Consider the following 24,429-nt stretch of genomic DNA (forward strand, 5'->3'; position numbering starts at 1 on the left):
ACTAAACACTAATAATAGATACACTTTATGTTTTAGGCACAATATATCCATTACATGTGAGCAGAGCGCCTCCTAATGCCAGCAAAAAGTATAACATCAACATAAAGTCATAAGAAAAAATAATGATCATATTTTTTTTTGTTTGTTTATCAAATATAGGAATGTAAAACTGCATTATTCACTGTTTTTTAGCTTTTATCTACTGCATGGTATTGATAATCATCACTGTACCCTTAGAGAATATTTAATCCAACATATTTCATCATAACAGCAGGTGATGAAACAATACATTTATCTGGAAGTTTTATACCTCAGTCTGAGGGCACACTGACCATTTTAACAGAAATTATTCCCATAATGATAAAAACAATATTTTTTTCCTGTCCCCTTTTCATTCAATATTTTACATGTTCACCAAGTGATGCCTGTACATGGTATTGTAACATGAGGGCAATCATAAACAGATTACATTAGAAATGGTAAAATATATACAGCTCTGTCCTGTAAATAGAGGGTAGTATTTTTGCGCATGTTTGTGTTGTAATAAAACTCTTGAGCTTTACCTTTAATCTAAACAACATCTTGTAGCAGTTTTAAAATACTTTAGTCCATATCACAGAGGGTCAGATGTACAAGTATACAAATTTACAAAAACCTTCTCTTGTTTTGATAACCTGTAACTTCTGAAGATCAGAAACTAAAGGCTGTGATAAGATTCTCAGATTTGTATTATTAGTGACTACAGATAAAAAGCAAAACAAAAGCCTCCTTTTTCCTGAGATTGCTCAGTGATATACTTACTCTGGTATATTTGTTCAGTTTCAGACAGACACAATAAGAGTGGTGATTCAATGGCAAACAATTTAACAACTTAACGCTTTCAGTAACATTCTGAGTGAAGAATGTAAAGTCAAACAAAGACTAATAAACAGACTGTTGGTGCTTAAGCTTGAATGTAAACATAGATAAAGCAGTTAATGCTACAAAAGCAAGTCTGACCTAACATTTAACTGCTGTTTGAATTTCTCTAGCCTAAAATACATCAAGTTAAAGGTTCAATCATTAAACTTTTAAAATGTCAGTTAAATCTTGGGGACAGAAACTTGATTTCCCAATTTGTTTCACAAAACCAAACATTCCTGAAGATTTATGGGAGGACAGGAAACAACAAAACATATTTTTTTCAGTTGAACAAAACACCAAATGTATTTGTCTGCTGAGGAGGCTCTCAATGATGTCAATACTCTGAATGAAGAGGTAACATTCTTTTTAAATTTTTTCAAAAGTAGATGGAGCAGGGATTTGAATCAACAGCCCTCTGGTTGGAGAACAACCATCTGCAGGTAAGTAATAAAATAACCACAGTGCTTCTATAATTTTATGTTCAAGAATTTTGGTTGTTTGGGTTTTTATTTTATGGCTATATAAACAAGTAGATGAATTCATGAAAAGAGGGTTTTGTGAAATAACAACAGCTCAGGCCTTCATGATAAACAATTTATTTATGATCAATCAAGTTTTAATTTCACCCCTAAAACAACAAAAAAATAACACTTAAGTTGAGGTATTTAATGTTTGATCTGCTTAGGTCTCTTGTTCATCAGAGTGATCAAGTGTAATAACAATAAAGCAGATAAACCAAGACTATAAAAAATTGATAAATAGTACAAGTACAGTATAATAGTACAATAGTACAGAATAAAAAAAAACAGTACACCAGTTATTTTAAAATCAGATAACAGTTGTGTGAATTAAAAAGAAAAAGAACAAAAACACTGAAAGTCCATTAAGATGCATTGCCTCTGACCCAGACACTGGAATTCCTGTTAAGAGATAAAAACCAAAAATAATACAAATTAATTTAACTTGTCATTATTTATTATCAGGTGGAATACTACAAACTGCAGAATATTTGTTTGTACCTTTAACTTCTACTCTCTTTGTGTCCTCAGCGGAGCGTCCTGCAGCTTTGTTCTCTGCAATACAAGTGAAGTTCTGAAAAGTCCCTGGATAAGAGGGAATCCACTTAAGGTGATTTGCATTAACTGAAAGGAAGGACCCAATGGGAAAACCTCCCCTGAAGTCCCACCTGACAGTACATTCAATATTTAGGGTGCAGCTGGTCAAACAGGAGAAATGACTCAACCTGCCAGGAAACACCACATCAGGTCCGCTGATGGTGACGTTCCATGGATCATCTGCAAAACAGTCATTAAATGAGAACATGTCACAACAACAAAAACTTGGAGGTTACTTAATCTACTCCTCCAGCTGCATACTTACAGCTTAGCAGAAATCCCAAGCTGTAAACTCTCGTCTCTGATGTTGGCAGATAAATTTCACATTGATAGAAGCCAGCATCAGAGGACAGCAGAGAGTCAAAGTGAAGAGTGAGATTGTCCTGAAGGAACTGCATGTTTTCACGGAGAGTCAATCTTTGTCCATCTTTATACCAGACAATATCTGAGAGATTCTGATGGTGTCTAGATTCAGAATCATGGCAATCTAAGCTGAGAGGCTGGTTGAGCACTGGGACAGCGTTTGGAGGACTGGTTCGCACAGAGATGGGATCTGTAGCACAAGATGCAAAGAAAAGAAGGGAAGAAATTTTTGAATTAATTTACCCCTTGGTTATGTTGAGATGAAAGCTATTTTACACCATCCAAATAAAGTGTATACTCAGGAACCCATTAACTCAAAATAGACATTTCTCTCCAAACATGTAGAATTTTCCAATAGTTTCCTAGCTATCAATGTTAATGAAAGACTTTCATCTCCTTTCTTGACTGTGACATCATTGTTTTCTTTACATACATAAACATACATAGCATACCCTTTACATTAACCTGCTATTAAAAATACATCTATATTTTAGGATAACATCTGTACTCATATCTAATGTGTCACTGAATCTCCAACAGGACACATAATGCAGCTAATGGCATTCTGTGTCTCCATCATAGCAAAAAGATGGCCGAACAATGCATGGGACTTGAATTACACAGCTGAAGATGTTATATGAATGTTTAAATGTTAGATTAAACGTGTGTAGTCACTATCTGACTCTATACTTACTCCAAATCTCTACTATGGTGGTTGTACTGCTGTATATTCCTGTTTTTGGATTTAGCACGATGCACTGCAGTTCCACTGAAACATCCTGCCCATCTGGTGTCCAGGTTAATGAGCTCCCATTGACGGGTCTGCCGTTAAGGTTCCAGCTGTAGACACAGTTTGGGAAACAAGAAGAAGAACAAGTGAAGGTAGTGCGGGAACCAGCGGTCACTCTGCCAGTCCAGGAGATCTGCACAGATGCACCCAATCCTGATTCTCCTGTAGAAAACGAAGAAATTTTTTTTTTATTAATTTAGGTATAAAGTCAATATTTGGTGATTTTACAACATTTAATACAAATATTAAGTGTATCTATTATTTAATCACAAATAAAATACATATTTATATTAAAAATCGTTGCAGAGATAGTTTTGATTCCTATCAACCTTTTAAAAGTCAATCTGAGGCATCTGACTGTTATTATATGGGTATTTAAGAAAATTATTATGTTTAGAAGCTATTATGATGCAGTTTTCTTACCCATAAGTCCCAGCAGCAAAGCACAGTAGAGAGTTTTCATGGTGATGGTCATAGTAAAGCTCTTCATCTTGTTCTGAACCTAATAACTGGCCTCTAAAACCTTTTTCTTCATATATCAGTTTACATATTTCACAACTAAGGAAAATTCTTAGTGATGAAATGACCACAATCCACAGAGTGGAAGTTTCCTAAGCATGCCTGCAACCTGAATTCTCGCGGTATTTGTGAGTAAAACTGAAAAAGATAATCATTAATAGAACTGTGTTAACCATTATCAGTCTGGCTTAACAGGATAGAAGTTTCAACAACAAAGGATGATAATGTGTGAGCTGGTTGTGTCAAAATTGCGCAACTGTGTTGATTTTTTCAGGCTAATAACTTCTTACGCCACTAGATGGTAATATAAGACATGAAATACTGCATAACTTCTCCCTTAGTCCTAATAAAGTATCAGGCAAATTTTATTTTGTTTTAAAGGAAATATAGAATAAACACATTGTGTTCAAATTGTGAGATCCGGCTGAATGCCATTATAAGCAATATTTGCATATATATATGTTCATAAAATACAAAATAAAAACTACATTTTACTGTGTACATAGACTACGTCAAAGGAAGAACAATGTGGCTGTTGTTAGGCTCAGTTTTGTTCCTTAAAATAAAACATAGTTTGATCAAACTTCCAGAAAACCTTAACACCTTAAATGTTTGTGTGATTTGTGAAAGTTAGAGCTTTTACAAACATCTGAACTTTGCTATTATTGAGAACTTACAACAGTGTGGCTTCATTAATATGAGTATTTATGGGTGTGTGTGTCTTTTCTGCACTTGCCTGTACAGTCTTGCCAAATAGATGAAAACTGCTATTTGTATTGATAAATCAACTTCATTAACAAACATACCTCTTCGAAAGTCCTGTCATCTTTAACTACCATGGATAATTCATTAACAATGGACTTATAAACAAATTCTATCCTTTGAGGAACGAAACCCCAGACAGAGTAAAAGTAAACAGCTGACATAAACAGAAAAGAATTCAGGGCAGGAAATAAAAAAAAAACAAAAAACTGACTCAATCAAAAGGATCTTCACTAATGGTTATTTTTTATAGTGAAAGAAAAGTATTCAAACAACATATAAAGACTTTAAATGAGCATGCTTATCTGTTGTTGCAAAGCATTTACAAAACTTAACATCCGCCTAAAATTAGGTTTGGTAATTAAGGGTGAAGTTCAAATAAGGAACAGCTGATGCTTTAAACCATTGACGCTACATGAACTTCCTTATTTGTAGGTGAAGTTCAAAGGTTGCTCGTCCTGCTTTACGGGAAATCTAGAGGCGTTTTACAATCTTTATCTTGTTCTCTTTATTGCATCCCTCTCTGAGTTTGATGTTTCTTAACTGACATGCTCAGGAAGAAAAGAAAGTTTTAAGGTGTCATGGTGACTCAAACGGAATTTCCTGTAACGTACTTCATCCTTATTACCAAATAATCTGATTATAAACGCCTAAGTGATGATTAAAGACCAATCTCTTTTACAACAAATTCTCTTCCAGTTGCACTTTGAAAATTTTTTGACGCATGGATGTTTTTATACTTTGTTAGAATAACATTATACCTTCATCATAATCACCTTCTGCGGGTTTGACGTATTTACAGTGCTTTGTGCGTAGCAGATGGCCATAAAATCAAAATTACATTTCTTCTAGCATTAAATTTCCATTTATTCTGATATTTAAGGAAAGCTGTTTTTATATTGATATGATTCCCATTGCTAACATTTCTAATATTAATATGATTTGTTTAAATACTTTAAAAAATATTAATCTAAATGTGTGCGTAAATGCAAGACTATCATGATTTTCATACTGCAGTGCACTGATGGTGCAGATATGTCGCATTGCACTCAGGAGCTTTCATGATTCAAATATATTGGTTTGTTGATAACCTAAAAGCTGAATGATGAAGAGAACATTACAGCTCAATTTACATTTACTGCGATTACAGGAAAACCTGGTTAAATATTAAATACCCAAGAGATTGTCGGCCAAAGTTCAAATGAGTTAATAATAGACGGTTCTGGGATGTTAAAGCCTGTGTCAGGTCCATCAGATACATTTGGTGTTTGCTCGTTCCTGTTTAGGAACCATTGACTGTTTCCATCAGTGGCCTTGTTCCTTTTTGTTCTCATAAGCATATGAACAAAGACTAAAGATAAACAAGTGTTTTGTTAAAAAAAAACGCATTCGAACCTCACAACCTCCCACTTCACTCTAAATGGGATTTTCCTGGTTCAAAGTCTGATGTTTGGAGCCATCAGAAAATCCTGTGAAACTGATAGAGGAGAGACACACATAATCATCTCCCGAAAAAGTAATAAGGAAAGATTTTCTAAATCAGCCAGTTTCTCAGTTAGTGTTACTGTCAATACGATCATTTCAGATAAGCTGTATTTTATAATTACGTTTAATAGCTTTACTGTAATTTCATCCGGACCGAAGTTCACTTTGCGATGGTATTGTGTGACGGTTCAACAGTATTCGGCCTTATTGTCCCATAATTAAATAAAATTATATGTCTCGCTAACGTGAAAGGTCTAAGGCAGGAAATAGCAATACCAAAAACGACTCTGGACATTCTGTCAGATTCAGCATGACTTGAAAAACCTAAATACAAAAAGCAAGCCATCATCAGATTTGTACACTGTACAGGGTATTACAAAATAAAATACCGGTACGTGACATCCTCTCAGTACAGTAGTTCCCAACCCTGCTCCTCAGCAAACACTGTCCTGCATGTTTTAGATATATTTCTGCTCTGCCACACCTGCATCAAATGATTGCCACCTCAGCAGCCATCAAGGACTGAGGAAGCCTGTTAATCACCCAGTTTTTTAAGTCAGGTAAGTGGAAGCAGGGGAACAGCTATGCAGGGCAGGGGGCTCTGAGGAGCAGGGTTGGGAACCACTGCTCTAACAACTTGAATATAATCACACGTTTCCAGTTCTTAGCATATTTCTGTTTCTAGAATCTAAGTGTTTCCATGTCAATTACACATTTCAATGAAAAACAGAGTTCAGTTAACAGGAAATTATTTATTTTATTAAGATCTGAACATTTTAGGTTTCGTCTGTAAATCATATAAGCATTTTAATTAACTTTTTATTTACAATATACAATATCAAAATCAAAACCAAAAAAAGATGCACATTGCAAAACTATCTTGAAACAAAACTTCCAAATATATTTCAACTTTATTTCAACATAAATCATGCATGTATCAAAACACAGAAAATGTTGGATTTTTAAACAAATAAATGAAATAACATCTGTTAAATTACTTATTTTTTGTACATGTACTTTTAACATTTGTGGCAAGAACAGAGGAAGAAACTTTAAAATCTTATCAGAGTAACAATAGTTAAACCAATTAGTGCACAGCTTCTTCATTTCTGTTAAACATTAGATATTTGTTGGTTAGACACACAAAATATAACCAGAACATCTAGGAAAAATAATTTTAAACCTTAAATTAATAAAACCTTAAAAGTTTTCCTTAAATAGAAAACTTTGAATCAGTTTGACTGTATGATCTGGTGAACAGTAAAGTGCCTTTAGATGATATGTGTTGTGAATTTGCACTATATAAATAAACTGAATTGAGTTGAATTGAATTAAATCCCTAATATTTTTTTCTCTTAAGGCCCCTTGGTCACAAAAACACAGCGAAATTAATAAAACATTAGTTTGACATATTAACATTGATTAGAAACTTCATAGAATCTACCAGACTTACTATGATCTGTAAACTTGAATTTCAACTTGAAAATCCTAACCGAGTTAAATATTGCACAGAACAATCAAAAGCATTATGGTCAATAAAATAAATAAAGAAGTTAAAAGCTCTCTCTGCATTACTGTGCCAGACTTCTGTTGGTTTTTACCCTGATCCAAGCACATTCTGCTGAGTAAAGTTCAACCTCCATCCTTCTTCATTTGTCTGTGGGAATCTTGCTCTTTAGCTTCTCCACTGCTAAAAAAAAAACAAGAAAAAGGAAAATTTTTAGAAGTCACAGGATTTCTATAAAAAAAAAAAAAAAAAAATCATTATTAGAGATGATTTGTTTATTGACATTAACATCAGTATTGACTGATTTTGGTCATTTTTAACAACTGAATATCGTTATTTTAACCAATTTTTACTAAAGCAATTTCTTTCTTTTTCTTTTTTTAACTAAGGCAGTTTCAATGGCATATTAATACTGATATCAAATTAAATTTGTGTTGTTAAGAAAATATTAATTGATTGACCATCAGACAAAAGTAGACAAACAGTATTGCAACATGCAACCATTAAATACTCTATCAGTTTGCACTGCTGAAGCAGTTGTCAATTATCATTGGTTTCCCACCTTTGACTAGGAAGATTTTGAGGAATACGACTTCATTTACTTTCATAGTAGGTCACAGGGAGAATTAGCTCTTCCACATATGAAAGTGTGAATGATTTAGATGTTAATAATTTGTCTGAGTGATGTAATATGAATTGCTTATGGAATCAATCAGATTTACAACACTTGCTAATCCTTTACCTAGACATGAGAAGGCGCTCCTCCAGCTGTGTTGTTGTGGTTCACCCTGACTTGAGCGTAGTCAGATGCAATATTATCCAAACCCACTGGGGTTGGGTTTGCTTCTTTCTTCTTTGCAAACTTGATTCTTGCATAGTTCAGCTGCAGTAAAGAAAAAATAGATTTTTATTCAAATAAACTCTATAATACAAACTGTAAATGATGATGCACAGATTTTAAATGGTAGTAGATATGTATTAGAAAAATGATGTTTTTCATACAACCTTTTTTATTTCGTTTCAAGTGTGAGGTGAAATAATTATTACATCATCTATAATTTATCTTTAAACATTTGAACCAGAATTTACAAGACGCAATAAATCTAGCATGACTGACTGGAAGTTAAACCTTAGTACAAAGATGATGCAAAAGATTTAGAGAAAGTTTAACTTTTTTTATTACAAGTCTGAACTGCAAAAAATACATTTTCAGGCTGTAGTAAGGCAGAATAAAATGCATTAAGGCCCATTAATGTCAAAGTGTTACTATCTGGAATAAAATATTATAAACTAAGTGCTTAAATGTTCTTACCTCACTTGAATCATCAGTTGTTTTGCTCCTTTTTCTGTTTGGAGAAATGAATATCATTACATACTGAACAAGCTTTGTCTGACTTGTTGCCAGAGGGGTGCAAAAATAAAGATGTATTTACTCAGCACAGTCTAGTTAATATTTTATCTGTTCTGCATGAGCACGTTCATACCTCAAATGTTTGTTTTATTTAACACATGATCACCATATATTAATTTAAAGCTGTTAAAATGTTATACCACCAGCAGGAAAACAGTTTAAAATAAAGCTTTACACACAAGAATATATATATTTTTCTGTATTTCTTTACTGTCTTAAGTCCTATTAGTTAGTTGCATTTGGTCAATAATAATTACCAAGAGACATAATATTGAAAAGACCTTGAAATTTATCTTTTTTTTATTATCTTTTTTATCATTCGGACGTTATATTTATGTCCTTGACCTTTGGTTCCTTTGCTTTATAAACTGGACACTTAATGTCAAACGTTTTTGGCATATCCCTCCACATGTTATATAGTCATTCTTTTCCTGTCCACATTCAGTGATGCTACATCTAAATATTCATGGCACATGTTTAAATAAGAAAAAGTAGTGCTTTTATATGATTCTTAATATATATATTTTTTTCAGTTCTGGTGGTCTAAGAGAGGAGAAAGTGGATTGGTTGTAATGTTCTTGCATTTTATTGAGTAGTCAGACACTCATGGATTATGCATATTTAAAACCTTCCATTCTGAGGCAGTAAATCTGACTCCTGTGTGATATTATGATGGTTGGATACATTTATGCTGTTTTCACCTTGATAAAGTTGTTTAAACAGATCATCTTGACACCTTGTGGTATCTGGAAATTATAACCATGAATTAGCTTTGCCTGTGGAAGTCAATGTTCCTTTTAATTATTTTCCTACGGTGTTAAAAAAGGAAGATATGTGACTGAGTCGAGTGTCTCTAACTTAAATGAACTAAGCCAATGATGTATCTTGGCTTTCCCAAATTGTTTAAAAGTAATGCAATCTTGGTGGTAAAAATACATTCCTCATTATTAAAACAAAACAAAGAAAAAATACAGTTACTCAATTTCCTTCCCTGCTTATGTAAGCATCTGGCTTCTAATATGTAAACGTGTAAACCCAGTTAATTAGACAAAGCAAAGTCATGGAGTTACCTAAAAAGACAAGACCACATTCACCCCTCAAGATTAGAAATCCAAAGATATGTCAACCCTTGCGATTTTTTGCGGAGAGCAGCCCTCATGGAGCATGGATACAGGCCAAAGGTTTAATCATTTAGTAATAATAATAAGATGATTTTGCAAAGCTTTTTTTTCCACTTACTTTGAAACCATGAAATAGTATCCAACGCCAACAAAAACTGCGACAACGACTAGGCACGCAATAACTATTCCAGCAATTGCTCCTGCAGGTAATCCTGGTTTCTTTTCTGAAAAAAGAACAAACAACATATTTTGCTTCTTTAACTTCTGATGGAATCACTGCTTGAAAAATTGTGACAAATGTTTATGAGGAGATGCAGTGGATGCAGTCAAATAAATGCCTGAAATGTTTTTTCTCTGTTTAAAGGTAATAAATTTCAGTGCACAAAAATAACAGTCTGACATAGTATAAACAATTACAAATATAACACAATGTGTATTTAACTTTGCAATGATAAAAGAAATAGTTCAGAAGTAGTTTCTCTTTCATGGTTATTGTTGTCACCATCTTCCTAACAGTAAACATTGGTAATAATGACTTTGCTTTGTAAAATTAGAAAGAAAATTTCATAGATAATCCTGAATTCTAGCGAATTGCTAGATGCAAGAAATCCATTTGGAAAAGACGTTGACCTCAAAAACCCCTTAGTTATACTTGCAAACACTATTAACTTGTGATTGAATTTTGCATCAGATAGTTTCTCTAATTGTCCATACTAACAAGCACCAGCTAAAATACGAATGTTTCCAGGAATCATTCAAAGCACACCAAAGCAACACTTGTTCAAACATGCTTATAATTAATAGTAAAGAGCAAGACAGCTATGCAAAAAAATGTACCAATAGATATGGATAGAGTTTAAGTCTGTGATGCATTTATTCAGAGGTGGTCTTGTTTTACCTGCAATGTGGGGGATGTACTTTGTAAAATATCCTACATACAGGGACTTACAGGTCCCCATATGGTAAAGTTAGGTTCTTAAAGTTGGGGTTAGGTTTAGGACTAAGGTGGGAATTCAGTTTAGGTTAGGGTTGGTATATGTTGGTAATAGTTAGGATTAGTGTAAGGGTCTGGGTTAGGCCATAGAAAATGAATGCAAGTCAATGACATGGTCCCACATGTACTGAAACAAAGCTGGGTGGTTGTGTGCTGCCATAAAAAAAAATGTTTACCATAACGAGATATTTAGTACAAATAGCCATAGATTTCTCTGTATAAAAACATCTGATCAAAAAATTAATTTGCTTTTTTATGTTTAAGTTGTATAGTTTAGCAGAAATAGAATAACAGTTAGAACGAGCTTCCGTATAAACATTTAGCTTATATTTTTGATTAGAAATGATTACCTTACAATGCTAAGAAACACATTTAGGCCAAACTACTTTAAAAAAAGACATTTTTTTGGAAAAGTGTAAAATAAGTAATGCTATCAAATCTTAAATAGTCAACATTTTTAAACTTACCAGATATAAGAACAGTTACTGGTCGAGATGATAAGTATCTCAAAGTTTTGTTATTAAAAGCCTGACAGCTGTAGCTTCCATTTTGATTCAAGGTAACATCAACAAGCTTCATTTCTGATTCAGAATCAGAAAGTTGTTCTCCATTTAGAAACCATGAAAATAAAGGAGCAGGGTTGGACTCTGCTGAGCAGGACAAGGTGATGTCTGAGCCTTCAGCATAACTTTCTTTTGGTGGTGATTTTGTTAAGTTGATATTTTCGGGGCCATCTGTAAGGTGTTGTATATGTGGAGAGAATTCACTGTTAAGTAGCTAACAACACATTCAGCTTTTTATGCCTGATTAGAGCATCAGCATTATTATAAAAGACAAATGTTTGGAAAATGCTTGAATTTTGTGGAAAAGTAATATTACTGTGATGAAAGATAGAGACTCACAGATTATGGTGAGGTATAGTGGATCACTGCTGTCATTACTGAAATCATTACTGGCTAAACAGGTATAAAATCCCTGATCATGTCTGGTCACATTGACTACAGTCAGATTGGATCCTCCTTCAGTGATCTGAATTCTGTCACTTGCTGAAACCTCAATGCCATCTTTCTTCCAGGTGAAACGGGGGGAGAATCCAGATGCAGAACAAGACAGTCTGACAGAACTGTTGAACTCTACCAAATCAGTGGGGGGTGATGCGACGAAAACGTTAGAAATACGTTCTGTAGGGCAACAACAGAAATGTGTTAACATATTGTAGCTAAAAAATGGAACCTTGTTCATTAATAAAAAACTAAAGAACATTGGGAGTATTTTTTTTTTTTCTAATTAAATATTTTTTTAATATTGGCTTGTGGATGGATGTCATTCAAGTGACAAATTAAACTGGAAAAGCATTGAGGTGTAAAAGCCTTCATAGAAGTATACTTCTATGATGATTAGTTTCAATTCCAGTGAAAATTCCCTGTCATCCAGGTCATAGTCATTCCAAAAAAGTTAAAAAACAATCCACTGGACTTTGTTTCCAAGTTTGAAGATGTTTTGTTTCCAATCTAGGAAACTTTTACAATTCAGTTTTTCAATGGCTAATTAAACCTAAGGTTTAAATTTACCTGAAGACTAACCAAAAATATATATATTTTTAATTTGAATTAAATATTTATATGTATTGTCGTAAGCCTAAATATATATATAGAATGACAGTCTAATTAAATTAAAATGATAATCTAAATTTAAAGAATGAACTTTAAGTATAAAGAACGAAAGAAGTAATGTATAGAATTACATTAAAATATACATTAAATTTATCTTTAATGTATGAATGAATTAAACTAAATTAAATATATTTATGTATTCAGCGCCAATTTAAAGCATATATAATCTCAAGCCACTAAATAGTGATAATTCTGTCTGGTCATCCAGTCAGATTGGTTGAAAGTTTTATATCTTATAGCTGAAAAAGCTGGACCTTATTATTATTACAAAAACTAAAGGTAGTATTTTTTTTCTTGGTTGATTCAGCTGATTGCATCGAGTCATTGTCTTTACTGGATTCATTCCTCCTGGATGAACATGTGGCAACAGTAGATATTCACTTATAATATGCGATTGACGCTATGGCAATCCCTGACACAGAGCATGCATGCTCATTACCAATTGTGTTGGGCAGAAACAGATTGTTGAAAGGTGCCATATATTCAATGGTCATTACATATATTCAGATTTCCGTTTATCAGGACTTTTCATTAAGTATTTTTAGATCATGTATTCAAAGATATGAAAAAAAGAAATGCATAATGATTTCTCTAATGGCATGCTATAATAAACAAAACAAAAGCACAAGTTCTTTGGTAATCCCTCAAAACCCCTTTATGACCACCCTGCCTCTGTCTTCAAAGGCTGCGCTCTGTCTACTGTTTGGAGCGTATGTGTCCACCTGCCTGCCAGTTCATGTGACTCCAAGTTAGTCTGAGTTGATGAAAGACTATGAAGGGTGCAGGGCAGTCCATTGGTCTTGCTGGCGGGGCGAGCACCATGGTAACTGTCAAACTAAAACTTTAAATAGCGCTGACTCAGGGGCAGAGTTAGCCATTTTTGGACCCAGGTGATCTTTTGTTAGGGGGTCCTCTTCAAAGTCTGACTTAATGTCCCAGTAGGCCCTGAGAGTGTTTTAAGATTCTGTGGGGTGCCACAATCTCCATACCACAATACTTTAAACCAGATAGCAGCATAACATTCTATTATGCTTCCTCCTCTGGCTTCCACAGCTAAGGCATGAGTGGGTACCGAAACCCGGCATCAAAACATCCCAGTAGCCATGCGAATGGTCCTCCAAGACCATTAAGCTATAGCTTAACCGGGCCTCTTGACTATAAGAAGCACACATGCTGAGGGGACTGATTGGAGGGGAGAACGTTCTGCTCTCACTGTTGCTTTGTTTACGCTCTTCCCACATTGTTGCCATCTATTCAGTAACTTTTCAGACCTTCCTAGCAACTTTTTCTGTTTTCAAGAATAGTGTCAAATGCAATAAGTTTTTTCTATGATGTTTGAGACTTTGATGCAAGTGAAAGCATCCGAGCCTCTCCAAGTTTGAAAGCACTGACAGTTTAAGCATTAGACGAGCGTGATTCCAGTCTGTTCCCTAGTGAAAGGTTTAAATATTGAGATTTGTTGGAGAATCTATACCTACTGCATAGTAAAATTGTAAGTGATTGGACAAAAACTTCCCTAAGCAGTTGGTTTGTAAAATCTCACATAAAAGAAGTGGAAAATCTGATCAAAATATTGCAAAGAGTTTAAGGCGATACCGATTTTAAAGTGACAAGGTCTGGGATTGTTTGAAACAGTGGCTGTTAAAAGGCATCACAACGTACTGTCTTATATCTGATCAAGGGACACTAAACTGTTTTCGAAAACTCAAAGACACCAATGACAGAAAATCAGGACTTTTCCTATGCGTCGAACTTAAACCTTATTTTAACAGTGATATAAGGATAATGGAAAGTAGTCTTGAATTAGATAACACTGTGATTGATGCATAAAAGTCTAAACTAAACCAGAAATGTATTACATGAATCTGCTCCCCCTTACAATCTTTCATTGGTTTTTCAAATCTTTATGTTAAATATGGATGAGAAAAATATCATTTTAGAAGATGACAGGCTAAATATTTGCAAAACTTATATTAGCATTTCCAGTTCTGGTTATGGGGAGAATTTTCTTGGAAGAAGATCATTACTTTTTTTTTATCCTCACCAAATTCAACAACATCAGAAATGTCACTCAAGTTAGGGAAGGTGCTGGAGAGAGTGTGAAAAATACTTAGGAAGTTTTAGTAGGTTTTAAGATTAAATATATTGTCTATACAATTTTGGTAATTCTACAGCACAAAGAACTTAAGCTTTAAAATGCCGCCAAAAAAATAAAGAATAAAAAAATAAGGACAGCTGTTGTGATTATTATTTCCTCTTAAAACAAACAAAAGAGAAGACAGGAGAGTCTTGATTCTACTCACACTGTGACTATGGAATAGAGGCTGAAGGTTGAATCTATTACCACAACTACTACTACTAAAGAAACTACAAAGAAACTGCTTCGAGAACTCATCCTACTGAACAACTCTGCCACGTGGCAATATCTCACATTTTAGTATGATTTATAAACAACAAATAATATCTGCCCTGACCTTCTCACATTTGTAGAATGTCATGCTAATGTCTAAAACAGTGGTGTCCAAATTCAGTCCTAAGAGCTGCAATCTGCCATTTTGAAATTGCATTTTAAGAAAGAAAAACAGCAACAGCCGATTGCAAAGCTGAGCCAAAAAGAGCACGTAACTGGCAACTTCCTTAAAATGCAATAGTGTAGAAAGTCACACAGTAGTATGCCCCCCCCCCAAAAAAAACAGTCGTCAAGTTAATGTACTTTGTTACGTTCGACCACTGACTGCGGTATTATTATAATAAATTTGGACTTCATAATGTATTTACATATGACTAAAACCTCCTGTTGTAATAATTGCCTCAAACTCTCATAATTATGAGATACAGATTTTTTTTCCCTTTGGTGAATGCAATACGGTTCCGTACTTTTGCGTTTCTTAGTCTACATTTCAATATTTCAAATTCTGTTTAACAACAACAAAACTTTACTGAATAAACTGCTTATTCAGCATCATGATGTAAACATCAAGTTACTGAAGAAGATGATCTAACATTTTAGGTTCAAGTAAAAAAAAAAAAACTTCCCTATATTTACAGTAAATATCCACCTGTGCAAAGTGTATTGTTAAAAGTCCCCCTCAGTTTATGATTTGTTCCCTTGCAGCAAAAACAAAAGATTTTTTTTTTTTTTGCTTGAGTTCTTTTCTACAAATTTCTCTACTGATGAGAGTGAAACCTTTATGTCACCGGAGACAGAAATAAAGTACATTCTGAGCTACATATAGTGAAATGCATACTCCTAAGCAATATCTATAGAAAAAATGCACTTGAACTTTTTGGGTTTTAATTACAATATAGTGCCTCATCATGCACCTTTCTTTAATCTTTTTTCTAATATAAGAATAAGTATTAATTTTTAGTAATGAAGAACTATATCAAAATATATTTGAGTATATTGCAGTCCTGTTTAAAGCACTTTGTGTGATGCCCAAGAAACAAGCAGCTGCTCTGGCCATTAAAGGACAAAAAAAACGATCAGTTCATCCCATCGTGCACATGAAGTTTAGCAGTCCTAGTGCTACATGTGAGCAACTAACTATTATTTCTGCATTCTTTTTTTTCTCACCAGGTCATAGTAGAATGGGCAATAATTACTTACAATATAATTAAAACTAACCTGATTGATTTTCAATTTGAATTATCAAATCATTTTCAAATCAGTAATTTTGGGGCTTAATGCATATTTTTAACAGACAAAGACATTCAGAGCTAAAAGAAAACATCTGGGCCTTAAAGAAGTCATTAACTGGTAATTGCTTGGTCTCAATACAAAATAGTTAAAACGTAACACAAGCAGCAACACGTACTGACTGCCTACTGGTGAATCCCTGATTGATGGAATCGACCCTCCAGGTGAAACAGAGACAGGACACTAATGTTACCAAACTTCCAGGATTGAAATCAATAGAGGAGGAAGATCAAAACACTTTTTGGAGGCATGCTCTTGTAGCGCTTCAGTTTTAAAAACCAAGCTACTTTCACACTCTGAATTTTCAGGACAGGTTTTAATTAAAGCCAAAAACCAAAACAAACATTTTAACACGAAAACGTCAGATTTCGAGGTAATGATTACTTTTTTGTATCAAACGTACATAGATAAATAAATCCATCCCAGTTAAAAGAGATTCTAAAAGTATTCCTTTCTCTGTCTCCAAATTGTCCATATTTATGGACAGCAATGCTTCCCCCTCCAGAGGCGCAGGACAAATTGACAGAATCATTTTTAGGCAGACCGACAGTCTTTCTCCATGGTCTTTGAAAAATCCTACAAGGCTACAGCCCAGAAAGTATCATGCTTGTCTTCATATATAAGACATATATAATGCTGCCCCAGGAGTCCCACAAGCCTAAGAGTCTTGACATGACCTCTTCTTCAAATTGAAAGCATCCCTTACTGCCAGTGTCCACTACCAGGTTCATGAGCTGCTACCATTACAGGCTAACAGGCTGCCTGTATTGTCTCCAGTGCATCATGTGTACACTGCACAAAAGACAAAAGACATCCCCAATACAAGTGGCTGAAATGAGCTTTCCCTGCAGGGTTGCTAGGCGCTCCTCATAGGGTGAGGAGACCCACTTCTCCACATAGAGTGGAGTCAGCTGTGGTCGCTCAGACATCTTTTTCAGATGCCCTCTGTATGCCTCCCTCGGGAGGTGTTCAAGGCATGCCCTCCAGGAAGAGGCTCAGGGTACAACCCAGGACACGCTAGATAGAGAGACTATCCCTCTCAGCTGGCCTGGAAGTGCCTTTGACTTCCCCCAGCAGAGCTGGAGGAGGGGCCTCGGAAGAGGGAAGTCTGGGAGCCTCTACTGAGACTGCTGCCCCTGCAACCCTGTCCCGGATAAAGCAAAAAACAAATACATATAGAGTCTCTTCATTCGTGTGGAACAGGGAAGAAGTCCATAAAGTATTGTGTCACATTCATTTTTTCATTTTGTTCAAATTAAATCATAATATTAGATTTTAAATATACACAAATATTCCAGAGACACTATAAGAGGGGTGGTCAACTAGTGGGAAAGGTGTACAATTCTGAGCTAAAAATAGAAGCACAATTATAGGAGAGGAAGTAAAGTAAGAGAGAAATCACTCCATAGATAGACTTCCACAGATGCACGATATCAAAGGTAATGGAGTTTAAAACAATTTGTCTAAAACAATGGGCAATAATCAACAAATATATAAAACTTTTCTTTATATAAATTTCTCCATTGTAGTGGTTATGGCAATGAGCATGAAGTCTTACAAGGTGTCGGGGTGCTGAATACAAATGCTCTTTTGAATTTGTTATATATAAAACAATCTCTGTATTGATTTCTCCTTCTGTGACTTAAAATCCCAGTAAAACTTGGTACTGTTTGTGACTGTGCTGTGACTTACCCACTATAGAGATAGATGCAAGTTCAGATGTCTGCTTTTTTGTGGTTTTACTGTTAAAGGCCTGACAGCTGTAGTTTCCACTCTGATTCCTCTGAACACTGATTAGCCTGAGCTCATGTTCAGAATTAGGCAGAAGTTTTGCATTTAGGAACCAACTAAACACGGCAGCAGGTCTGGAGTCAGCTGAACAGGACAAGGTGATGTCTGAACCTTCCACATATGGATTATGAGATTCAGGGTTAACCTTTAATTTGACTTTTTCTGGGCCATCTGAAATTGTAGAAAATACTTATTTAATAGTTAATGATGATTAACTAAATATAAATACTAACATCATGATCATTATTGTTAGTTAAAGCTTATTTTAACAACCTTCGTTTTAGGACTAATAGCTAAAAAAGTTTTTAAGCTTTGCTTAAGTTGCATTTTCTTTCTTTTAAAAAGAGATTATCATATGTGAACAACTTACAGCTGACAGAGAACTTTACTGGATCACTGTTGGCATTGCTGACAGGATTGGACACTTCACAGCTGTATGATCCCTCGTCATTTCTGGTCACATTGACGATAGTGAGATTGGATCCTCCATCAGTAATCTGAACTCTGTCACTGGCTGTAATCTCAGAGGAGTCTTTCATCAAACGGAAGGAGAGAGATGATCCAGACGAGGAGCAGAAGAAGCTGGCAGATTTGCTAAACTCAATCAAGTCTGAGGATTCTGGAATGAGCTTTACCTTAGAGACAGGATCTGCAAGTTGAACAAATAATAAAATCAATCAATAAAACAAAAAAACAAAAATCAACATTTTATTTGACAATTTATGTTTACCCCTAATGATTTGTATAAAGTGCTAAATCATTTATAGACAGTTACCAGGAAAAATTTGCAGGTTTATCAAAGGGAAAACACAAACTTCCCAGATAAAAAAATTACAAAACCTTAAAGATGAGAAGTTGTGCTGGATCCCATGTTAATAAATTTTTTTTTAGCATTATGTTCTAATACTTACCTTGTTCAAATTATATACTGTCAGTGTAAAATCAATCCGGTTTCAAAGTACCCGTTTCATTATTTTCTTTACTAATTCACAGTATTGAGCAATAGTTAAGCCCAAAATAATTAATCATCTGGTATATTCAGCATTATTAATGTGTGTAATTAACTATTATTAATGTCTTTGATGGACCTAGCCAGACTTCTGAGTACAGGCCTTTCAGACCTCAAAGTCCCAGAGTACATTACCAAAGATAAATTGTCAGTATCATGTAAAAACAAGCAAAAAGTTAATCGATAATCAAAAGCACAGGAGGACTGATGGTACACATAATACCGCATTCAGACTAAATGTGTTTTGAGCGTCAGGGGCCGAAACTTCTAAGGTGGAACCACATCAAGGGGCGAAGAGAGGTCCTGTGATCCATTCCAACCATCCTTTAACTTAGATTTATGTTAAGTAGGTTGTTATATATTAGTGATGACCAAAGCAGTGAGTTGCCTTGCTGGGGCCTTGCAGCAGACGGCCTGTTCTCTCAGTGCATTTATGGATCATAGCTCTTAGTTTACTTGGTATCTACATTTTTTGGTCAGGATGATTACAATGGTTGGTAATGACCTTTCAGTACTCGTGTCTGAAAAGTTAATATATATGCATTCTTTACTTGGCAGATAGCCGCTCACACCGAGCCTGGTTCGGCTGGGGGTTTCTTCCTGTTAAAAGGGAGTTTCCTCTCCACTGTCGCTACAAGCATGCTTAGTGTGAGGGATTGCCTTCAAGTCAATGAGTCGATGCAATCAAATGGTTTTCCTTTAGATAGAATATTTTGAATCAATTTGACTGTATGATCTGGTGAACTGTAAAGTGCCTTGAGATGACGTGCTGTGAATGGTGCTATATAAATAGACTTAATTGAATTTGATTATTCCTCACATTATGTTTAAGAGGAATTCAAGTTAGCAGATGTAGATGACAAAGATCATCTCTCATAAAGTGTATTTAAAGGTTTAAGTTTCATGAATATATATATATTAAAGACGCTGATAAATCTTAATACATAAATGTTATCTAATTATTACTTTACTGCTGCCCAGTGGTGATAAACAGCAATGAATTATCCAAAATATTTTCATCTGAATGATAGATGGTCTTTGCCAACTAATATTCTATTTGACAAAAATATTTCATGCCTACCATGTACATAGACAGCTAAAGGCTGAGATTTTTGGTATCTCAGGGTTTTGCTGTTAAAGGCCTGACAGCTGTAGTTTCCACTTTGACTCATCTGAATGTTCATCAGTCTGAGTTCTGGTCCAGTTGTAGTCAGAGCTCCTTCATTCAGAAACCACTGATATTCAGCAGAAGGTCTTGAATCCACACAGCAGGTCAGAATGATGTCTGACCCAGTCTTATAATGTTCTCCTGGTGGATTCACCTCTAACCTTACATTGTCTGGACCATCTGATTGTAGAAAAGAAAAACAGAAATTGTAAAGAAAATGTCATCCACTGGAAAAGTAATGATAAGTCATTATACAGATACTATTTGCCAATATCAATTCAAGACATATAGAAAGTTGGTCAACTATCAAAAGCAGTGTAGGATGATGTGTGTTGTTGATTTAGCTGTTAATGAAAATCTTGAAAATCCTTTTAACAAGGTGTGATCTTGATTTCATTTTTTATGGTTGCAAGAAAATCTAAGCAGATAGTGAACATGTAGATTAACAACTTACAGCTGACACTGATTTCTATTGGATCACTGCCGATAGAAGAGACAGGATTAGACACATTACAGCTGTATGATCCCTGGTCATAGCGGGTCACATTAACTATAGTCAGAGTTGATCCTCCATCAGTGATCTGAACCCTGTCACTGGGAGTAACCTCAGAGCTGCTGTTCAACCAGCGGAAGGAGAGAGAAGATCCAGAGGAGGAGGAGCAGGATAGATGGACTGAGCTGTTGAATTCAACCAAGTCTGCACTTGGTGGGGAGACGGTTACATCAGTGACTGGTTCTGTTGGTAGAAAACAAAAATCTGTCAGCATCAAACAGAATGGACTTCAAGGTTTACAAAAATCACATGCTAATTCAGTACACATACTGTAGTACCTAATCAAACTTCATGATTTTCAGTTGAAATCAAAAATAGTATATACCACTTCTGGGAAACCTAGCAAATTAAAATTATATTTGAAATCACATTGACTTTGTATAAATCTGACTTAAATGTGTAGCTGCTACAGTTGTGTGATTTTTAAAACCAATTTAAAACAGATTAATATTCAGATCCGTCGTTTCTATTTTATAGCCCCAACTATTTGAATATAGGAATAAAAGTAGCAAGATGATTTTTTTGGAAAGATTTGAAACATAGGACTGGAATTTGAATCCCAGTTGAGCCAGGAAGGGAAAAAAAATGGGAACAGCTGAAATAGCTTACAAACATACCTCTGGTTTTAATGCAATCAGCAAACAGAAAGCTAGAGCCGTTTCTTAAGTTGCATATCTGAATTCAAGAGATGTGCTCCTGCTTTGCCCAATTTATTGAGGAGGCATCAGTGCATCCTTCTTAAGCCTTGGGCTAGCAAGGTGTCACATATTTTGTCAGAAAAAAAAAAAAGGGATTTTAAACAGTTTTAAAGGCAATAAAGTGTCTCCAGTTTTTGCAATATCTCTGCTGACAGGCCACTCTGGCAACGAGCTTTGCAGTCAGGTGGAGTGTTTTCTCCACTAATCACGGCCTAAACTTCATCTGTCATTTTATCTTTTTTTGTTGTTGTTGTCATGATGGGTTCACAAGAGAGACCCAAGTATGCAGAACCCACGAAACGGAAACTGAATTGAAAGGTTTAACAAGTTTATTGTTTCACAAGCACAGAGTAATCACAGGTTCTGGTTCAGGCCTGGGGGGCAGGTTCACTGGAGTCTGCGTGGGAGACAGTTCAGTTAGCGTTGCGCATAGGAGTTTGATTCTGAGAGTTTCAGGTTTGTACCTTGAGGGTTCTTGGTTAAGCTTTGGGAGAGAAACTGTTGGATCTGGAGAGGATTTGATCGGCAGAGTCCGTAAGCTGCTTCAGCGTCTTACTTCTTAAGAATGAGTAGACCTTGGCTTTGAGTTTTCAGCTCTTGGTCCAGAACTGCATGGAAGTTCAGAGAGAGGCTTCAGGTTTGGCTCAGAGGGCAGACTCGGCAGGTTAAGCTCTTCCAGAGCTTCACAAGAGAAAAACAGGTTTCCAACTGAATTCAACACTGCGACATTGAGGCAAGGTCTGAAGACAGCTTATATAGTGTGGATCCTCTGATGAAGGAATGAGCCTCAGCTGTGCAGGAGGCTAGGCTCAGGAGGATCCACAGCGGACTGTGCTGGAGGAAGGTGGTACTACTCCAGCTCCCAACATTTGTAACCTGTAAACTATTTGTTTATGAATGAGAATGAAGGTGTTTTAGTAGATGTGGTGGATGATTAACAGAATATAGAATAGAAATAATTTTTCTATGTTAATCTATTAACATTTATTTATTCTATAGTTAAGTTATTCTACAAACTTTGTCACAACAGTTTGTTTCTTTGTATTCTTTGCAGTACTTACAGTAATAGTCTTGTCTTAATTTGGCATCCAAATAAAAGAAAAAAACAACAACAATAGACTACCTCTTGATGATCAATCAAAGCACAATCACTTCTCCTGATACATAGAATAAAAACATTTCCCTTTTCATGTAAACCTAATTCAGTAGCAACAGGTTGCAGTTTGGATGCAGTTCCCCCTAAGCTCTCAGTGTTCCCATTCACCCTCCACAATGTGCTATACAGTTGTATACTTCACTATCTCTTCACCTTCTTTCATATTTATACAACATAATAAATATGTTTATGAAAACCCAGTCAAGGTCTCAGTAACCTGTACTTGAAGCAGTTCATCTGTATATTTCTGTTATTTTAGTAAGAATATTTTTAAGTAAAACATTTTTGTTTAAGATATCTGGTATAAGCTTATCTTATAATTACAAAAGCTCAGTTTGCTTAGTAGTTACTGCAAAAAAATTAACAACTTTGGCCAGATGCAGATTAGTAAAAGTTATCAGGTAAAGTGAATTTTTTGTATTTTTTTCTGCATATGGAGTGCAAACCTTAGAAATAATCAAAAGTGCTAACTTAATCAACCTATCTTATTGGTCAGGTAAGGAAAAAACTGTTTAGAAACAAATAGTATTTTAAAAGGAGCAAAGGGTTACATTCATTGTGGTCAATCATTCTTCTCTCACAGAAGTTTCAAAATAATAAACAATAAAACACCATTATTTTATGTGTAAAATATGATATGATAAAAATGAAAAATGTAGCTCATTATAAATGTAATAATTATCAGCCTTCTTACTGACACTGACACTAAAGATTATTTTATAAAAATTTCATTCATTTAAATGTGTAAATAATCAAATCTCTGAAAGGGTGATACAGTGAAAGTTTGGTAAAGATCTCCAGAGGAATTTAACATATTAGTAGTTTCTTCATATATAAACTAATCCACCCAGCATAACACAAATTTCATTTGTGTTTAAATGGGTTTACAAAATGGATAGATAACAGATAAGACTAAAACCTTTTTTAAGTGCAGCGAAACATTAAAAACTTAATTTAATTTTTGCTTTCATTTTCTATTTACTCACCATATATACCCAGAGTGGTCTCTCCTTCCTTTGATAGCTCTCCAGCAGGTTGAATGTTGACTCTGTATAGTCCACTGTCACTGAGTTTCAGATCCCTGAGCTCCAGAGATCCAGTAGATCTGAAGAGGGTGATCCTACCTTCATATTCTGGTACAGTTATGTTTGACTCAGACTGTGAGGATATTATGGACTTCCCACCAAAATACCAGTTAACCAAATAAAAAGGTGTTTCAGTTGGATTCAAGTTTGTTTTTATCAATACTTTCCCTCCAACAGTAGCATTGAATGGACCATCTGGTAAAACACCACTTCCTGTAGATAAACCTGGAGGAACCAAAAAGAATAATAAAATTATTTAAAAATTTTGAAAATAAAACCTGATACAACAATAAATAACTAGAGCTTGATAATGAGTAACTAAAGTTAAAAATATCAAACTACATTATCAAATTGAGCCTTGTTATTTTTTTTTTTAGATTATTCAGTCTAACTTGGCAGCTCTTTGAAGAACAAAACCCTGATTGAGGTTAAATTCCTTCCAAACATTTGACATTTTTCATTAAAGGAGAATCCTACCTGTAAAAGCCACAGCCACGATAAAAAGTAGTCGTAACATGGCACTGAATAAAATATTGAGGTCTAACTACAGGACAGCTGAGCTCTCAAACAGAGACTAAAAGAAGCTCTGCTTTGTATCTGGGTAAACTAGAAATGCTGTAAATGAT

At 34.9% G+C, this 24,429-nt stretch overlaps 2 protein-coding genes across 2 annotated transcripts; both read right to left on the bottom strand.

The window, feature by feature from the left end:
• Positions 1-1,483: 1,483 nt before the first annotated feature.
• Positions 1,484-3,806, bottom strand: LOC119782981 (carcinoembryonic antigen-related cell adhesion molecule 20-like). Its single transcript, XM_038284212.1, has 5 exons — positions 3,595-3,806; positions 3,076-3,333; positions 2,284-2,571; positions 1,923-2,198; positions 1,484-1,823 (listed from the first exon to the last, which is right to left on the bottom strand). Exons 1-5 carry the CDS (start codon positions 3,659-3,661, stop codon positions 1,732-1,734), a joined length of 981 nt encoding a protein of 326 aa, XP_038140140.1. The 5' UTR covers positions 3,662-3,806; the 3' UTR covers positions 1,484-1,731.
• Positions 3,807-7,213: 3,407 nt separating this feature from the next.
• On the bottom strand, positions 7,214-22,881 carry LOC119783144 (carcinoembryonic antigen-related cell adhesion molecule 5-like). Its single transcript, XM_038284507.1, has 11 exons — positions 22,872-22,881; positions 20,766-21,047; positions 20,225-20,491; positions 18,505-18,783; positions 18,036-18,305; positions 11,873-12,151; positions 11,438-11,704; positions 10,095-10,200; positions 8,757-8,790; positions 8,187-8,327; positions 7,214-7,627 (listed from the first exon to the last, which is right to left on the bottom strand). Exons 1-10 carry the CDS (start codon positions 22,879-22,881, stop codon positions 8,187-8,189), a joined length of 1,935 nt encoding a protein of 644 aa, XP_038140435.1. The 3' UTR covers positions 7,214-7,627.
• Positions 22,882-24,429: the final 1,548 nt, after the last annotated feature.

Source organism: Cyprinodon tularosa, unplaced genomic scaffold, assembly GCF_016077235.1.
Source record: "Cyprinodon tularosa strain WSP-4 unplaced genomic scaffold, ASM1607723v1 ctg2, whole genome shotgun sequence".
In the NCBI taxonomy this organism is placed as follows: Eukaryota; Metazoa; Chordata; class Actinopteri; order Cyprinodontiformes; family Cyprinodontidae; genus Cyprinodon; species Cyprinodon tularosa.